The sequence below is a fragment of the Trifolium pratense genome, linkage group LG2 (assembly GCF_020283565.1).
Source record: "Trifolium pratense cultivar HEN17-A07 linkage group LG2, ARS_RC_1.1, whole genome shotgun sequence".
In the NCBI taxonomy this organism is placed as follows: domain Eukaryota; kingdom Viridiplantae; phylum Streptophyta; class Magnoliopsida; order Fabales; family Fabaceae; genus Trifolium; species Trifolium pratense.
Genome location: NC_060060.1, coordinates 38,601,682 through 38,620,195, shown reverse-complemented (window position 1 = coordinate 38,620,195; position 18,514 = coordinate 38,601,682). Strand labels below are relative to the sequence as shown.

At 34.9% G+C, this 18,514-nt stretch overlaps 3 protein-coding genes across 6 annotated transcripts; all 3 read left to right on the top strand.

The window, feature by feature from the left end:
- The first annotated feature begins 910 nt into the window (after positions 1 to 910).
- LOC123907194 (ABC transporter B family member 3-like) lies at positions 911 to 7,659 on the top strand. 2 transcript variants are annotated; one of them, XM_045957356.1, is made up of 13 exons: positions 911 to 1,130; positions 1,605 to 1,997; positions 2,310 to 2,364; positions 2,483 to 2,658; positions 2,751 to 2,972; positions 3,071 to 3,309; positions 3,395 to 3,920; positions 4,070 to 4,343; positions 4,414 to 5,258; positions 5,405 to 5,671; positions 5,927 to 6,190; positions 6,307 to 6,600; positions 7,089 to 7,659. In XM_045957356.1, the coding sequence occupies exons 2-13, from the start codon at positions 1,647 to 1,649 to the stop codon at positions 7,425 to 7,427; spliced, it is 3,852 nt and encodes a 1,283-aa protein (XP_045813312.1). In that variant the 5' UTR covers positions 911 to 1,130; positions 1,605 to 1,646; the 3' UTR covers positions 7,428 to 7,659. The 2 variants fall into 2 exon arrangements, with proteins under 2 accessions (XP_045813312.1, XP_045813311.1); XM_045957355.1 differs by having other exon boundaries at positions 1,602 to 1,997.
- Positions 7,660 to 9,155: 1,496 nt separating this feature from the next.
- LOC123907193 (ABC transporter B family member 21-like) lies at positions 9,156 to 15,568 on the top strand. Of its 3 annotated transcripts, none has more exons than XM_045957352.1 (13): positions 9,156 to 9,285; positions 9,717 to 10,169; positions 10,381 to 10,435; positions 10,554 to 10,729; positions 10,816 to 11,037; positions 11,135 to 11,373; positions 11,454 to 11,979; positions 12,101 to 12,374; positions 12,451 to 13,322; positions 13,435 to 13,701; positions 13,949 to 14,212; positions 14,329 to 14,622; positions 15,038 to 15,568. In XM_045957352.1, the coding sequence occupies exons 2-13, from the start codon at positions 9,819 to 9,821 to the stop codon at positions 15,395 to 15,397; spliced, it is 3,900 nt and encodes a 1,299-aa protein (XP_045813308.1). In that variant the 5' UTR covers positions 9,156 to 9,285; positions 9,717 to 9,818; the 3' UTR covers positions 15,398 to 15,568. The 3 variants fall into 3 exon arrangements, with proteins under 3 accessions (XP_045813308.1, XP_045813309.1, XP_045813310.1); XM_045957353.1 differs by lacking the exon at positions 9,156 to 9,285 and having other exon boundaries at positions 9,301 to 9,959; positions 10,063 to 10,169; positions 15,038 to 15,458; XM_045957354.1 differs by lacking the exons at positions 9,156 to 9,285; positions 9,717 to 10,169; positions 10,381 to 10,435 and having other exon boundaries at positions 10,588 to 10,815; positions 10,985 to 11,037; positions 15,038 to 15,458.
- A 534-nt stretch (positions 15,569 to 16,102) lies between these two features.
- Positions 16,103 to 17,705, top strand: LOC123907192 (mitotic-spindle organizing protein 1B-like). Its single transcript, XM_045957350.1, has 2 exons — positions 16,103 to 16,301; positions 17,180 to 17,705. The coding sequence occupies exon 2, from the start codon at positions 17,188 to 17,190 to the stop codon at positions 17,398 to 17,400; it is 213 nt and encodes a 70-aa protein (XP_045813306.1). The 5' UTR covers positions 16,103 to 16,301; positions 17,180 to 17,187; the 3' UTR covers positions 17,401 to 17,705.
- Positions 17,706 to 18,514: the final 809 nt, after the last annotated feature.

Here is an 18,514-nt window from a genome sequence, read left to right as displayed (position 1 = left end):
TTGATTGGTCACAAGGTTTGGGAGCAACAATTTTTGTCCTAAAAGCATAAACTTATTGGACTCATTCACTCAAGCATAAACTTTTGTATTCAATCAACCTGGACCTTCTTATATTCTCCAACAAGGTTGACTCTTATAAAACTCTTAGGCTCAGCTGTCCTATTCTATATTTTATCATAGGCCTCTACCATTTTTCTTTTGTTTTCTTCTTACTTTTCTCTCTTTAAATATGCTATCGTACCATATAAAATAGTACTATATCAATTAAGAACAAAGATTGTACACTGTAAAATCTATATTTATATCCTATGATCAGAAAAATTGGTTGTCTTATTTTAAGATAATGCTATTTGGAAAAGAATCATATAGATACTTCTATTTAGCAAACATCATGTGGTCCCTATGTTTCTCTAGTCAAATCAGTAACATAACAAAGGAGAGATGATGCAATCTAGAGATTATTTTTAAGTTGTAATACCAATAATGTGTTTGTCCATTCAATGCAATGTTAGTATAAACAAATGGTAGTAACATTACCTGCAGTTGTCTTAGAGATTCTGCTCAAACATAATATAGGTTTCCTAGCTAGTAACACCAAAGTGGCACAAATAACAAGAAAAAGGACAGTATAGAATTATATACCACTATCCAAATTTGATATCAATTACCATATGCAAATAAGTTTAGGTGAGTTGGGTTTCCAGAACTCACTAGAGAGTCAAAGAAAGTGTCAAGACTCAGAGAGTGCTGACAAAGATACTTACGTATAATCCAACAACGAGATCTTCACATTGGCAGTGTAATAAATTTGTGTGAAATGTGTGTGATTATTACTAAATTACCCTTTGTGTGATACTTTAAAAATACATTTTCCCCCCCCTTATAATAATATCAAAGAGTTCATGTTATTCCATGGTGCATTTAAACCATACATAAACTGCTAGCTTTAGTAATAAGCATCTGATTCTGCACTAATCTTTTGCTTTATCTCATGATTTAAAGACAGTCAAGTTAACTTGCAATGCTAAACTATTGCCAACTGTTCCATCAAACTTAGTTCTTATAGTTTCCTTCATTCTTCTGTTGCATTGTAGGCAAAAGAAGCACCTCTACCTCAAGTTTGCAAAAGGGTTTGTTTTTGGATTTTCCACTTTGCCTTCTAACTATTTTCATCTGTTACTCTTCAATTCTCATTTCTCACTATTGTTGAATTTGTCAAAGTCAACTAGTTTCTAATTTAGGTAGTGTTGTATTTTTGACATCAAAAGATTATAACCTCATTTGTTTGGATTGACTTATCTGAGCTTAATCTACTAACATAAGTACTTGTGAAACTGATTTGAAAAACTTATAGAAACAACTTGTGGAAACATTTTATGAAATGTCCATATGCTATATTTAGCTTATTTTCATAAGTTCTCCATGATAACTTATGAAAAAAAAACATGTAGCTTATATGAAAACAGTTTAACTTTATTTGATGTTTTGTTATAAAAATAGTATATATATATATAAGCTCTTAATTAAGTTGTTTATGCAAACAGGACTTAATGGAATAGCTGAATTAGAGTTGCTAACTCAAACCATTGTATTTTCTTCAGCAGCTGTTTCACTGTGGTGTCTATAAGCTGTAAGCAACAGAGAAAATGTTGGCAAAGGCTAGTTTGGATGAAGATATTACTTCAACTGAGATGACAGGGTCAGCAGGTCATCATCCACCAGTTTCTGCAGGTTCTGAAAATGTTCAAGACATGGCTGACATGAACCAACAGAATTCAAAGAAGAACAAGGTGAAGGATCATAGCAATAAAACAGTACCCTTTTACAAGCTTTTCTCATTTGCAGACTCTTGGGATTATATGCTTATGTTTGTTGGTACTTTAAGTGCTGTTGGGAATGGACTCTCTATGCCTTTAATGACTATAATTATCGGAGATGCTCTTGATGCTTTTGGAGGAAATGTTAACACTAAACAAATAGTTCATCAAGTTTCCAAGGTAACAACTTTTCATTAAGAATCCAATTCTGAAATATCTATAGGGAAGATGTGAAGTTGGTGTTATATGGAACAGTTTCTTTTAAATTATCTGATATTTTTGTTGAAGCATACAAGCGTAATGTAATTTATATTCTAAATTTATGTCTTATCATGATCCATATGCCTATTTTGTGTTCAATCAGTGTCACTGATTATGTTTGTGGAATAAATTTGTGCCTTGTGAGTATCTGATTCGACAAGAATTAACTTTAGTTTTGAAATTCTCCTATTTTCATTCCATGATTCACCATGGTTCATTTGATGCTCTCAGGTGTCTCTCAAGTTTGCAATCATGGGTGCATGCACTTTTCTTGCAGTGTTTCTACGTAAGCATGCCGAATTTTCTAGCTTAGTACGATTCAACTAAATATAACTAGAAAATTATAAATATAATTTATCTCAGGATTTAAATATCAAGAGTTGGTTATGCATGAAATCTTGTAGAGGTGTCTTGCTGGATGATCACAGGGGAGATACAGTCTGCAAGAATAAGGGCATTATACCTCAAAGCAATTTTACGGCAAGATATCAGTTTTTTTGATACAGAAACAAACAGTGGTGAAGTTGTTGGAAGAATGTCAGGTGACACAGTTCTTATTCAAGAAGCCATGGGAGAGAAGGTATTAATACAGCATCAAGGGCTGATACATTCTTAACAAAATTTGAAGATAATAATAACTTATTCTTCGTTTTTTGGTTGATACGTTCTCAGGTAGGAAAATTCATACAGTATGTGTCATGTTTTATAGGAGGTTTAGTTGTGGCATTCATCAAGGGTTGGCTTCTAACCCTTATCCTTCTATCGTCTCTCCCTCTTCTTGTCATCTCTGGTTCATTAATGAGCTTTGCATATGGAATGATGGCATCCCGTGGACAAGCAGCTTATTCTGAAGCAGCAATTATAGTAGAGCGGATAATCGGGTCAATTCGAACAGTATGCAAGCCAACTCCCTCCATAAAGAACCTTCCATTGTTTTTCTTTTTCATGTTTCTAACTAAGGATACACAACACAATTACTCCAATGCACGCAGGTTGCATCATTTACTGGCGAAAAACAAGCTATAGCTCAATACAATATATCCTTAACTAAATCTTATAAAATTGGAGTGCAAGAAGGACTGGCTATTGGTTTTGGCCTTGGTACGGTTCGTTTATTTGTTTATTGCTCTTATGCTTTGACCGTATGGTTCGGAGGGAAGATGGTACTAGAGAAAGGTTATACAGGAGGTGAAGTCATAAGTGTATTTTTTGCAATACTAACAGGTTCCATGTAAGTCAAGTTAAGTTAGTTTTTTGCAAAACGTTTATATGCACATACAATACATCACTTTATATGAGCTAATTTAATTTTCTAGGTCTCTAGGACAAGCATCTCCATGTTTAACTGCATTTGCTGCTGGACAAGCTGCAGCCTTTAAGATGTTTGAAACAATTAAAAGGAAGCCAGCAATCGATGCTTATGATATTACTGGGCTAAAGCTTGATGACATTCGCGGAGACATAGAGCTTAGGGAGGTTTGCTTTAGTTATCCTGCAAGACCAAATGAAATGATATTCAATGCATTTTCTATTTCAATATCAAGTGGCACTACCACGGCTTTGGTAGGGCAAAGTGGGAGTGGGAAATCGACGGTTATTAGTTTGATAGAGAGATTTTATGATCCACAAGGTGGTGAAATTTTCATTGATAGTATCAACCTTAGAGAATTTCAACTGAAATGGATCAGACAGAAAATAGGCCTAGTCAGTCAAGAACCAATTCTCTTTGCTGGTAGCATTAAAGAGAACATTGGCTACGGTAAGGATGCCGCAACCGATGAAGAAATCAGAGCTGCAGCCGAACTTGCTAATGCTGCTAACTTCATCGATAAGTTCCCTCATGTGAGCTCTTAATTCTTGATTCATTCATCTTGTGAAAATTAAGTTTTGAATTATACAATACAAGACTTAAGACTATTTTATAGTTTATGTTTTTTCGTTAAACGTTATGTCCCTTTTACCTTACTAGTTCTGGAAAATTATTAATTCAGGGACTTGAAACAATGGTCGGAGAGCATGGAGCTCAGCTTTCTGGAGGCCAAAAGCAAAGAATTGCTATAGCAAGAGCAATTCTGAAAGATCCAAGAATTCTACTCCTTGATGAAGCAACAAGCGCACTTGATGCAGAATCTGAAAGATTAGTACAAGAGACGCTAGACAGAATTATGATAAACCTAACAACCATCATCATAGCCCACCGCCTTAGCACAATAAGGAATGCTGATAACATTGCCGTTATTCACCAAGGGAAAGTCGTAGAAAAAGGTACACATACATGCCTGCAAACTAAATATGGTGCAATGCAGCATTCTTATATCTTCTAACTGATTATTAGGTACACATGCGGAGCTCACTAAAGATCCTGATGGAGCTTATAGCCAACTGATTAGGCTTCAAGAAATTAAAAAGGATTCATCAGAACAGTATGGTGCTAATGACTCAGATAAGCTAGAAAACTTTGTAGATTCTGGAAGAGAGTCAAGCCAAAGGTCTTTAAGCCGTGACAACTCATTTCGAGTATCAAATTCTATTCCTACCACACTAGTACAAGGATCTGAAGTTGTTCCTTCAACATCAGCATCATCACATATAAGTAAAACTCAAGATGTCCCATTTCTCCGCCTCGCTTATCTTAACAAGCCTGAAATCCCAGTCTTACTCATAGGGACTCTAGCTGCAGCATTTATCGGAGCAATACTACCTATTGTGGGATTTCTAACCTCCAAGATGATAAATACATTCTTTGAGCCTGCAGATGAACTTCGTAAAGACTCAAAGTTTTGGTCACTAATATTTGTTTCCCTTAGTGTGGCTTGCTTTGCTTTCCATCCATTAAGGTCCTACTTTTTTGCGGTAGCTGGTTCGAAGTTGATAAAAAGGATCCGCTTGATGTGCTTTGAGAAAATAATTCACATGGAAGTAGGCTGGTTTGATAAAGCTGAGAATTCAAGTGGTGCACTTGGAGCAAGGCTGTCAATTGATGCTGCTTCAATTCGAACTTTGGTTGGCGATGCACTTGGTTTGCTTGTTCAAGATATTTCTACAGTTATTACAGCCTTGGTAATTTCCTTTGAGGCGAATTGGCAGCTGTCTCTCATCATTATTGTTCTGCTACCGCTACTATTAGTAAGTGGACATTTTCAAATTAAGTCCATGCAAGGATTCAACACAGATGCGAAGGTTTGTGCCTTACACCATGTGCTTCAACTGTAATCACAATGCATCTTTGTCTCTTAAATATTTTTAGTACATATTTTGTTTCTATATTTAATTAGTACTAATCTCAATTTGACATGATGTTACTATGCTCTATTTATGTTTCACAGAAACTATTTGAGGAAGCAAGTCAAGTAGCGAAGGATGCAGTAGGGAATATCAGAACAGTTTCTGCTTTCTGTGCCGAAGAGAAGGTGATGGAGTTATACCAGAAGAAATGTGTAGTACCAGTACAGACAGGAAAAAGGCAGGGTTTAGTTAGTGGAATTGGTTTTGGCATATCAAACTTCTTTTTGTTTTGTGTCTATGCAACCAGTTTTTATGCCGGCGCCCAACTTGTTGAGAAGGGAAAAACATCAATATCAGAAGTTTTTCAAGTAAGTTATTATCCCAACTTGGAGACCATTTCAGATAGTGTTATTTTGTCAATTTCTGACTGGAAAAATTCTCGGCCAGACTTTAATTAATTACCTCCTGGCCGAAGTCAGATTTGAGCTCTTTTTTTACTTGTATCAATTGTTACTGTCAAAGAATATTCTAATTTCTCATCACTTGTCTCACAACAAGGATATTTTAAGATCTAAGTTCATCATATTGTTTTAGCATTAAAACTTTAATTTCTTAATTTTCAGGTATTTTTCTCTCTCACAATGGCAACTGTCGCAATAGCTCAATCCGGCTTCACGGCACCAGGAGCTAGTAAAGCAAAAAGTTCTGCTGCTTCTATCTTTTCTATTCTTGATCAGAAATCAACAATAGACACCAGTGATGAATCAGGAATGACATTAGAAGATGTGAAAGGAGAGATAGAGTTTTACAATGTCACTTTCAAGTATCCAACTAGACCTGATGTCCATATATTCAAAAAGCTTTCCTTAACCATTCATTCAGGACAGGTACCTTAAAAAGTTATATATCGACTTAATGCATAATTATCACAAGAACTCGCTATCATAATGGTCCATCTAGATCTTCCTTAGACAGAAGCTTAAAGTTTAGTTATTTCAATCAGACAGTTGCATTGGTTGGAGAAAGTGGAAGTGGAAAATCAACAGTGATCTCACTGTTGCAAAGATTTTATGATCCAGATTCAGGTCAGATTAAACTGGATGGAACAGAAATCCAAAAGCTACAACTTAAATGGTTTAGGCAACAAATGGGCCTGGTAAGCCAAGAGCCTGTGCTGTTCAATGACACCATCAGAGCCAACATTGCTTATGGAAAAGGTGGTAATGCAACTGAGGATGAAATTGTAGCCGCAGCAGAGCTAGCAAATGCTCATACGTTCATTAGCAGTTTGCAACAGGTAAACCACACACAATTTATGAATCACTGACACATACACGGACACTAGGACTGTTTAATAACCAAATTGAATGTTATGATTGTTTAAAAAAACCAAATATTAAACCACACGGAAAAGAGCCGAACTGTGATAGATAGTTCATGAATTGAACCGAACTGAGTTCAGTTCTTGAACTGTGATTCACAATTCAGTTTTTCGGTGCAGTGCAATTCGCTTTGGTTTAACTGTTTGGTATGGTTTTTGGTTTTTATAAACAGTCCCATCGGACACGATACGGACTCTAATATGTAGACACCTAGAAGAATTTAAGAAACTAAGTGTGATTTAATGTAACTAACTACATGTGTCGAATCATCGTGTCAGATGCTAGACATGCCTTCAATCTATAGTGCCAATGCTACATACACACAGTACTCAATGAGCTGAAATTGTTCTTAAAACTTTTGCAACAAACATGTGAATTCCATTATTTTAAATAACATATGCAGGGGTATGATACAATAGTAGGGGAGAGAGGGACTCAACTATCCGGAGGACAGAAGCAACGCGTGGCAATTGCAAGAGCCATAGTTAACAGTCCAAGAATATTACTACTAGATGAAGCCACAAGTGCACTTGATGCCGAGTCTGAAAAAGTGGTTCAAGATGCACTTGATAGAGTTAGGGTGGACAGAACCACCATTGTAGTGGCTCATAGATTATCTACCATAAAGGGTGCAAATTCAATTGCAGTTGTTAAAAATGGAGTGATTGAAGAAAAAGGAAAGCATGATACATTGCTCAATAAGGGTGGTACCTATGCTTCTTTAGTAGCACTGCACAACTAACACTGCTTCATCTTAAGACTCTTTCAACTTCTTCTAGTATCTATTTTCTGATGGTTTCTTAATCTCTTGCAGTTTGTTTTCATTTTTCATATTCTATAAGAATAAGAAATCTTGATTTTATTTATCATTTTCACAATTGTTTCATCTCTTTAGATAATAATAATCCAATTTGTCATATAGTACTTTTATTATATCTTTTGTTCTCCTAATAAATTCATTAATTTGATATTTCATAATTCCTAGTTAACATTGTTTATATTTCATCAAGCCATTTCATTTTCTGATTCTATTTTTTCACATTCAATTTATTTAAAAATTAAAATTGTTTCAAAAACATAAGTGTGACAAGGGATTATTGATGATAAGAAAATTAAATACTACAAGATAACTAACATTAATACACACTATATCAGGTGTCTACATTTGGCTGAAATGAATAACATATGTTTCTAATATAAATTAGTCTGAACAAGTTTTTTCTCTTCACATTCTGCTTCAACATAAAAGCCTGTTTATTAAGCAAAATTGGAAGTGTAACGGCTTTGATGACATCCTAACTAACTATGTTGATACCCCAACAATCAATTGCAGCGGCTAGCTCCCCAAAAGTATTATTATAGATAAGAATAAGAAATAAAGAAAACAAATGGAAAGGGAAGCACCAAACCAATCAAAGAAAATCAACATAACCTAAAATTAGAAAGACCAAACCTATTACTGAAAAAGTCATCCTAACACAATTTGGCAACGAATCCCACACCAAATAACCGTATTACACCGAAAACCCAAGTTAGTTAGTTAGTTAGTTAACTTATCGCCACAAATGTTACCTTCCCTATATATATGAGATATCCTAAAATGATAAATTTTAAGGACGCTTGTTAGCATGACTTCTTCTAAAATTAATGTTCATGTGCTTGAGCCCTAACTCATCATCTCTAGTTCAATGCTCCAAGAAATCTTAAATGTGTTTTACATTTGGCTAACATGCAAAATAATTAACAAACGTGTTTTACATTTGGCTAACATGCAAAATTTTATAACCTGAAAGCACTTGGATGAGATCAATCAACCTGGACCTTCCTATTGTACTATATTTTTATCATAGGGCCGGGCTCTATATTTATATGCTATAATTTCGTAAAAAAAACAAAAAAAAATTATATGCTATCAGGAAAATTAGTTGTCTTATTTTATGATAATAATACTATTTGGAAAAGAATAATATAATAGATACTTTTATTTAGCAAACATCATGCGGTCCCCCATTACATTAGTCAAAAAATAAAAATAAAAATTAAAAAAAATCATGCCGTCCCATGTTTCTCAAGTCAAATTAGTACCATAATGATATAGAAATCAAATAAAAACAAAAGGTTGGAATTATACAATTGTTGAAATTTAGTATCAATTTTTTTTATGCAAAAAAGTTTAGGCGAGTTGGATTCTGAGAGCTCATGAGGGTCGGCGAAAGAACGCGTCAAAGCTATGAGAGCGTTGTTAGAGATAACTTACGTATAATTCAACAACGATGTCCTCACAACTACAATGAAATTTGACTTGATATAAATTTCATCATATAATAGTTCAAACATAATTTAAGGATGAAAGATTATAAACTCCAAGTGTTATTTTTTTAGTGGATGGTGGGTGATACTTTCCAAATACATTTTTTTTTTCCTTATAATATAAAAGATTTCATGTTATTCCATGGTAACATGCATGCATCTGATTTTGCACTCTTCTTTTGCAATGCTAAGCTATTGCCAAACTGTTCCATCAAACTTAATTATTTTCCTTCATTCTTCTGTTGCTTTGTAGGCAAAAAGCACCTCTACCTCAAGTTTTTTGCAAAAAGGTTTGTTTTGGCTTTTTTTGCTTTTGTCATAAAATCACAATGACAAGAACAGCTGAATTTGTTTTTGGCTTTTCAACTTTGCCTGCTAGCAATTTTCATCTATTACTCTTCAATTCCTATTCCTCACTATTGTTGAATTTGTTAAAGTCAACTAGTTTCTAGTGCTATATTTTTTACATATCTAAAGAATAAAACCTCATTTGTTTGGATTGACTTATTTAAGCTTAATCTACTGACATAAGTACTTGTAAAATTGTTTGGAAAAACTTACAGAAACAACTTCTCCATCATAGCTTATAAAACAACTTGCAGCTTATATGGAAACAGTTTAACTTTATTTGATCTTTTGTTATAAAAATAGTTTATATATAAGCACTTATATGATAAGCGCTTATGCTATTAACTCGTAATTATGTTGTTTATCCAAACAGGACTTAATGGAATAGCTGAACTAGAATTGCTATCTCAAACCATTAAATTTTCTTCAACAGCTGTTTCATTGTGGTTTCTGTAAGCTATAAGCAACCAAGAAAATGTTGGCTAAGGCTAGTTTGGATGAAGATATAGCCTCAACTGAGATGACAGGGTCAGCAAGTCAACATACACCAGTTCCTGCAGGTTCTGGAAATTTCCAAGAAATGGTTGACATGCACGAAGATACCAAGAAGAACAAGGTGAAGGATCAAAGCAATAAAACAGTACCCTTTTACAAGCTGTTCTCATTTGCAGACTCTTGGGATTATTCGTTGATGATTGTTGGGACTACAAGTGCTGTAGGGAATGGAGTCTCTATGCCTTTAATGGCTATAATTATTGGAGACACTCTTGATGCTTTTGGAGCAAATGTTAACAACACTAAACAAGTAGTTCATCAAGTTTCCAAGGTAAGAAATATTCATTAAGAATCCACTTGTGAAATATCTATAGGGAAGATATTTCTTATAAATTGTCTCACATTTTTGCATACAAGTGTGAAGTAATTGTTTTTCTTAATTTATGTCTATTTTCTGTTCAATCTGTGTCACTGATTCTGTTGTGCAATAAGTTTGTTCCTTGCGAGTATCTAATTCACCATGGTTCATTTCATGCTATCAGGTGTCTCTCAAGTTTGCAATTTTAGGTGCATGTGCTTTTATTGCGGTGTTTCTACGTAAGCATGCTCCATTTTCTAGCTTAGTATGACTCAACTAAATATAACTAGAAAATTATAAATATAATTTATCTTACAATTTTAATAACAAGAGGTGGTTATACTTGAAATCTTGCAGAGGTGTCTTGTTGGATGGTCACAGGGGAGAGACAAGCTGCAAGAATAAGGGCCTTATACCTCAAAGCAGTTTTAAGGCAAGATATCAGTTTCTTTGACAAGGAAACAAACAGTGGTGAAGTTGTTGGAAGAATGTCAGGTGATACAGTTTTTATTCAAGAAGCCATGGGAGAGAAGGTATTAATGCAGCATCATTTGATCTAACTATGATAACAAAGTCTGAAGATGATAATAACTTAGTTTTTTGGGAGATATGTTCTCAGGTAGGAAAATTCATACAGTGCATGTCATGTTTATTAGGAGGTTTAGTTGTGGCATTCATCAAGGGTTGGCTTCTAACCCTTGTCCTTCTATCGTCTATCCCTCTTCTTCTCCTCTCTGGTTCAATAACGAGCTTTGTATTTGCAATGATGGCATCCCATGGACAAGTAGCTTATTCTGAAGCAGCAATTATAGTAGAGCGGATAACCGGTTCCATTAGAACAGTATGCATGCCAACTCCCTCCATAAAGAACCTTCCACTGTTTTTCTTTTTCATGTTTCTAACTAAGGATACACAACAAATTACTCCAATGCGCGCAGGTTGCATCATTTACCGGCGAAAAGCAAGCTATAGCTCAGTACAATAAATCCTTAACTAAAGCTTATAAAATTGGAGTGCAAGAAGGATTGGCTATTGGTTTAGGATTCGGTTCGGCTCGTTTATTAGTTTATTGCACTTATGCTTTGACTGTATGGTTCGGAGGGAAGATGGTACTAGAGAAAGGTTATACTGGAGGTCAAGTCATAAGTGTATTTTTTGCAATTCTAACTGGTTCCTTGTAAGTCAAGTTAGTATTTTGCAAGAAGATTATATGAACATACAAAACATCTATTTTGATGAGCTAATTTTATTTTCTAGGTCTCTAGGACAGGCATTTCCATGTTTAACTGCATTTGCAGCTGGACAAGCTGCAGCCTTTAATATGTTTGAAACGATTAAAAGGAGGCCAGAAATTGATGCTTATGATACTACTGGGAGAAAGCTTGATGACATCCGCGGAGACATAGATCTTAGAGAGGTTTGCTTTAGTTATCCTACAAGACCAAATGAAATGATATTCGATGCATTTTCTATTTCAATATCGAGTGGTACTACCGCAGCTTTGGTAGGGCAAAGTGGGAGTGGGAAATCGACGGTTATTAGTTTAATAGAGAGATTTTATGATCCACAAGGTGGTGAAATTCTCATTGATAGTATCAACCTCAGAGAGTTTCAACTGAAATGGATCAGACAGAAAATAGGCCTAGTCAGTCAGGAACCAGTTCTCTTTGCTTGTAGCATTAAAGAGAACATTGGCTATGGTAAGGATGCGGCAACCGATGAAGAAATCAGAGATGCAGCAGAACTTGCTAATGCTTCTAACTTTATTGATAAATTTCCCCATGTGAGATCTCAATATCAGTTAGTTTTAATATAGTGCTGAAGACTATTTTATAATAGACGTTTTTTCTTTAAATGTTTAAGTCCCTTTTACCGTACTAGTTCTGGAAAATTATTAATTTTAGGGACTTGAAACGATGGTCGGAGAGCATGGAGCTCAGCTTTCTGGAGGCCAAAAACAAAGAATTGCTATAGCAAGAGCAATTCTGAAAGATCCAAGAATTTTACTACTCGATGAAGCAACAAGTGCTCTTGACGTGGAATCGGAAAGAGTGGTACAAGAGACTCTAGACAGAATCATGATAAATCGAACAACCATCATTGTAGCTCACCGCCTAAGCACGATAAGGAATGCTGATATCATTGCAATTATTCATCAAGGAAAAGTAGTAGAAAAAGGTAGACATACATACGCGTGCATGCACAGTAAATATGGTACAACGAAGCTTTCTTATATCTTCTAACTGATTATTAGGTACACATGCTGAGCTCACTGAAGATCCTGATGGAGCTTATAGTCAACTCATTAAGCTGCAAGAAACTGAAAGGGATTCATCAGAACAGTATGGTGCTAATGACTCAGATAAGCTAGACAACTTTGTAGATTCTGGAAGAGAGTCAAGCCAAAGGTCTTTAAGCTGTGGATCATTAGGGATAGGAAAAAGCAGTGATAACTCACTCCAAGTATCAAATTCTATTCCTACCACACTAGTACAAGGAGCTGAAGTTGTTTCTTCAACATCAGCATCATCACATATAAGTAAAACTAAAGATGTCCCATTTCTCCGCCTCGCTTATCTTAACAAGCCTGAAATCCCAGTGTTACTCCTAGGGATTCTAGCAGCAGCAGTTACCGGAGCAATGCTACCTATTCTGGGACTTCTAGTCTCCAAGATGATAAATACATTCTTTGAGCCTGCAGATGAACTTCATAAAGACTCGAAGTTTTGGGCATTGATATTTATTTCCCTTGGTGTGGCTTCCTTCGTTTTCCATCCTTTAAGGTCCTACTTTTTTGCATTAGCTGGTTCGAAGTTGATAAAAAGGATCCGGTTAATGTGTTTTGAGAAAATAATTCACATGGAAGTAGGCTGGTTTGATAAAGCTGCGAATTCAAGTGGTGCACTTGGAGCAAGGCTGTCAACTGACGCCGCTTCAATTCGAACTTTGGTTGGCGATGCACTCAGTTTGTTTGTTCAAGATATTGCTACTGTTATTACAGCGTTGGTAATCTCCTTTGTGGCAAATTGGCAGCTTTCTCTCATCATTATTGTTTTGGTACCTCTACTACTAGTAAATGGACATTTTCAAATCAAGTCCATGCAAGGATTCAACACAGATGCAAAGGTATGTGCCTTCCACCATGTGCTTCAACTGTAACCACATGTTTTTTTCTATATTTAATTAGTACTAATCTCAACTTGACATGATGTTACTATTGTCTATATATGTTTCACAGAAACTATATGAGGAAGCAAGTCAAGTAGCGAACGATGCGGTTGGGAATATCAGAACAGTTTCTGCTTTCTGTGCCGAAGAGAAGGTGATGGAGTTATACCAGAAGAAATGTGTAGTACCAGTCCAGACAGGAAAAAGGCAGGGTTTAGTCAGTGGAATTGGTTTTGCCTCCTCTATCTTCTTTCTGTTTTGTGTCTATGCATGCAGTTTTTACGCCGGCGCACAACTTGTTGAGCATGGCAAAACATCAATATCCGAAGTTTTTCAAGTAAGTTATTGTCCGAACTTGGAGGCCACTTCAGATAGTGTTCTTTTGTCGAATCCTGACTGAACAATTATTGATCAGACGTTACTTACCTCTAGGCCGAAGTCAAATTCAAGTTCTTTTTCTACTTTATCAATTGTTACTGTCAAAGAATAAGCTAATTTCTCATCACTTGTATCAAAAAGTATATTGTAAGATCTAAGTTCATCATATTGTTCTAGCATTAAAACTTTAATTTACTAATTTTCAGGTATTTTTCTCTCTCAATATGGCAGCCGTTGCAATATCTCAGTCCGGCTTCATGGCACCAGGAGCCAGTAAAGCAAAAAGTTCTGCTGCTTCTATACTTGCTATCCTTGATCAGAAATCAAAAATTGACACCAGCGATGAATCAGGAATGACACTGGAAGATGTGAAGGGAGAGATAGAGTTTCACAATGTCGCTTTCAAGTATCCAACTAGACCTGATGTTCATATATTCAAAAATCTTTCATTAACCATTCATTCAGGACAGGTATTTTAAAAAGTTATATAATGGTTTAATGCATAATTCTCACAAGAAACCACTATCATAAAAATCCATCTAGGTATTTCTTTGACGGAAGCTTAAAGTTTAGTTATTTCAATCAGACAGTTGCATTGGTTGGAGAAAGTGGAAGTGGAAAATCAACAGTGATCTCACTGTTGCAAAGATTTTATGATCCAGATTCAGGTCAGATTAAACTGGATGGAACAGAAATCCAAAAGCTACAACTTAAATGGTTTAGGCAACAAATGGGCCTGGTAAGCCAAGAGCCTGTGCTGTTCAATGACACCATCAGAGCCAACATTGCTTATGGAAAAGGTGGTAATGCAACTGAGGCTGAAATTATAGCTGCGGCAGAACTGGCAAATGCTCATAAGTTCATTAGCAGTTTGCAGCAGGTAAAACAAACCATTTATGAAGCACTAACACATACATGGTGCACCGAACTGAACCGTTACTACAATTCTTTAAAACTTAGCCAAACCGTTAGTGGTTCATCCGAAACCAAAACGAACTAGTATAAAGGTTCGGTGCACCATTTTTGTAGTTTCAAATCGAACCAAAATCTTAACAAATTGTGCGTTTTTTAACTGTACCAAATTATCATCATTAACTAATAATTAGACTGTTGAAAAGAAAAAACAAATCGTTATGATCATTAAGTAATAATTAGACTGTTGAAAAAAAACCAAATACACTTTCAATTCGAAGTCAGTACTGAATGAGTTAAATCTATTCTTAAAACTTTTGCAATAAACATGTGAAATCCAATATTTTGAATAACTAGTTATCTATGAAAAACAACATATGCAGGGGTATGATACAATAGTAGGGGAGAGAGGGACTCAACTATCTGGAGGACAGAAGCAACGTGTGGCAATTGCAAGAGCAGTAGTTAACGGTCCAAGAATATTACTACTAGATGAAGCCACAAGTGCACTTGATGCTGAGTCTGAAAAAGTGGTTCAAGATGCACTTGACAGAGTGAGGGTGGACAGAACCACCATTGTGGTGGCTCATAGATTATCTACAATAAAAGGTGCAAATTCAATAGCAGTTGTTAAAAATGGAGTGATTGAAGAAAAAGGAAAGCATGACACATTGCTCAATAAGGGTGGTACCTATGCTTCTTTAGTAGCATTGCATACAAGTAGCACTGCTTCATCTTATTAAGACTCTTTCATCTTCTTGTATCTATTTTCTGATGGTTTCTTAATCTCTCTTTATATATATGATATATATGATGATATGAAGTTTCTTTTCATATTCTATATAGAAATCTTGATTTTCTATCAATTTCACAATTGTTTCTTCTAATTTATCATATCATATAGTAATTTTATTCCTTTTGTGGATTTAAAGGATAGAACAGTTTTACAAGTAAATAATCAAATTTGTCTTTGAATTATTCAAAATAACTAAAATGTCTCCAAATTTGACGGACATAACTGAGGGACGAAATTGATTGACGTATGTCAAATTCAGAGACGTTTAAGCTATTTCGAATAATTCATGGACGAATTTGATTGATGTTTGCAAATTTAGTTTTACATCAACATGTGATGCACATAAGTTGGGTTCTCCCCCCTCCCAACCGAATTTTTTCTATACGGATGAGCCGGAATCAAACTCCTAACCACGGATCAAAATAAAATACATACCACTTAGACCAATTCATCGTTGATATTAATTTTATTTTTTTTTTGGTCTAGTAGTCTAGTGGCTAAATTAAATTTCTAATTGTATAAAAACAAAATCTAACTAATAAACTCAAAAACTATTATAATTAAAAAGAATAGATCTAATTAAATTTCTAATTAAGAAGTAAAAAACTAATGGTCCGAACCGGACAACCCATGGAACTGGTGCCTTTCCTTTTCAGCAAGCAAACCGTCCGGTCCAAAAGAAATCAAAATTTGCACACTTTACCCCCAAAATTGAATTAGAATTCGACCTAAATTTCGTTCTCACCACACGCAAACACAAAATCCACCACCGTGCAACCACCGCCCATCGCATCTCCCTACTAAGCGTCCACCGTCGTTCTCTCATCTCTCTGATTTCTGTTCTCTCGCAGGTCTCTCTCTCTCTCTTCCTCACTCTCTACGTTGATTTATTGTTGATAAATGGTTATTTGATTTATTGAACTTTGCCTAAATTGTTTTTTTATTTGCATACGAAAATTGAAGATCAATGTCAGAAAAAATGAGTATTTTTTAGGAGGAAAGCTTGTGAGGATGAAAGAAATGAAAGATTAGAAAAATTGAAAAATTTACTTTTTTTTTTTTCATAGAGTAAAGTTTGTGAGGAGGAAAACTTTAGAAAAATTGCTGCAAATATAAGTTATACTATAAAGAATTTTATGAACCCTAATGAAACAAAGTGTTCTTTGTAGAGGTGATATTTATCTACATGAGATTTGATGTTTGAATTTATACTATAAAGACTTGTCTTTGTTATAGATTTTAATGTATTTGTGATGGATATTTTGTTTACATTTGCATGAGTTATCTATGAAGTTTAGCACCATATTTATTTTTATCGAACACCGTGATACTGTTCATTCAATCCCATAAGAAATTGAATGATCTTGTCCTCAGATTTGAACATTCTAGCACTACGCGTAGCGGCACATACACACGGCATAGGACAGGTACACTGCGGAATAGGCCTGAATTGGTCCAAAACTACCAACTAACAAGATAACTAACTATTAGATGGAGAGTAACTTGCAGAGTCAGTTACTTGACTCTTCTTCTTCCGTTGTTACAACTGTTGGTTGAATCAATTGAACCATGACCTGGAGGAGGTCTCGTCTGTTTGGACCTTTGTTCCAGTTTTTAAAACATTGGCTTTAGGTTTTAGATAGTAGTTTGGAGGGAAACTTTGACCTGTATTTAGGTGTTTTCATTTTTGCAATTATGATCTATTAAGTATATCATATTCACATTTCAGCCTTTAGCATGGATCCAGAAGCTGCAAGAAGTGCACGAGAAGCTCTGGACCTGGCATTTCACATGTCCAATATACTAGACACGGGCTTAGACCGTCATACAGTTTCTATTCTCATTGCTCTCTGCGATCTTGGGGTAAACCCTGAAGCACTTGCTGCTATTGTCAAGGAACTTAGAAAGGAGAGGCTCCCAGTTTCATCATTGCATCCTACACCTCCTTGATCATGATGTATTTTGTTGCATCCAACAGCACAAATCTGTTCAAAGTATCATAAACAATCTTTTATGATGTATTAAGGATCCCACCATAAGATTGTGTTTGTTGTTATTAGGAAACTAAGTGTATTTTACTCTTTCTGTCATTATAGTGGGTTTAGTGGTGTGAAGTGTGTAAACACCTGATATGGCTTATCATGATTCATGCCTCAAACTTGCTTATCACTATCCCTTCCTTAAAGCTGCAGCCAACAATTCTTTACTTATATAATTATTTGTGGAATTAAACAGATATATCAATTAGTGGGTCATTTTCCTTAAATCATTATTTGTGAAATTAAACAAATATCAATTAGTGGATCATTTTTTTAAAATAAAAATACCAATTTGCATATCTTCATTTTACATCTATTATTAATTACTACACCTTTTTACATTAAGGCTATATAGCACATGAGTTCACTAGGCTTACTTTCAAAAAACCAATCAGGTTTCTTGGAAATTATTTAAAGATAAAATTGGTAGATATTTTGCATCTACAATATGATTAAAAACATGTAAAAATAGATGTACTTTATTTTGAAAAAACAGCACTAGATAGAAACATGGTCCCTACATATAATGAGCATCAAATCAACCACTAAATTAGCATCAATGGGTAACTAAAAACGCCTGATCACTTGATTTCGTCAACTGCTTAGCTTCAAATCTACAATTTATAAATGAAAATAAAATAATATGCAGGGCCCATTTTTATTTTTTTTTTTTGACGGAAATGCAGGGCCCATTTTTATCTTTATGTCAAACTCATATATTAACTCGCTTAATTTCCAAATAAAGTACATTTTCATCAACTCAATTAATAAAACGAGAAATCTTTTGAACCTACATATTTTGCTTAGCATTTTCATCAAAGTTTGAATGCCTATATATGCCAATGGTTGAATATAAGCTACTAACAAAACAGGTAAATGTATAAGAGGGATTTAAAATGAAGAGTGTAGAGTGAAAAATACCATATAAGGTAATGACTTTTGAAGCGATGAACTATAATTTCCTAACCCAAGTACAAAAAATTGATGTCTATTTTTAGTAAGTAAGATCCGTATAAAATTTGATT

Excerpts from the sequence above, each read along its gene's own strand:
- LOC123907194 (XM_045957356.1), top strand. The coding sequence starts at position 1,647 with ATGTTGGCAAAGGCTAGTTTGGATGAAGATATTACTTCAACTGAGATG. Across the intron at positions 1,998-2,309 it reads TAGTTCATCAAGTTTCCAAG|GTGTCTCTCAAGTTTGCAAT; the intron begins GTAACAACTTTT and ends TGATGCTCTCAG. Across the intron at positions 4,344-4,413 it reads AGGGAAAGTCGTAGAAAAAG|GTACACATGCGGAGCTCACT; the intron begins GTACACATACAT and ends ACTGATTATTAG.
- LOC123907193 (XM_045957352.1), top strand. The coding sequence starts at position 9,819 with ATGTTGGCTAAGGCTAGTTTGGATGAAGATATAGCCTCAACTGAGATG. Across the intron at positions 11,038-11,134 it reads TAACCGGTTCCATTAGAACA|GTTGCATCATTTACCGGCGA; the intron begins GTATGCATGCCA and ends CAATGCGCGCAG. Across the intron at positions 13,323-13,434 it reads GATTCAACACAGATGCAAAG|AAACTATATGAGGAAGCAAG; the intron begins GTATGTGCCTTC and ends TATGTTTCACAG.
- LOC123907192 (XM_045957350.1), top strand. The coding sequence starts at position 17,188 with ATGGATCCAGAAGCTGCAAGAAGTGCACGAGAAGCTCTGGACCTGGCA.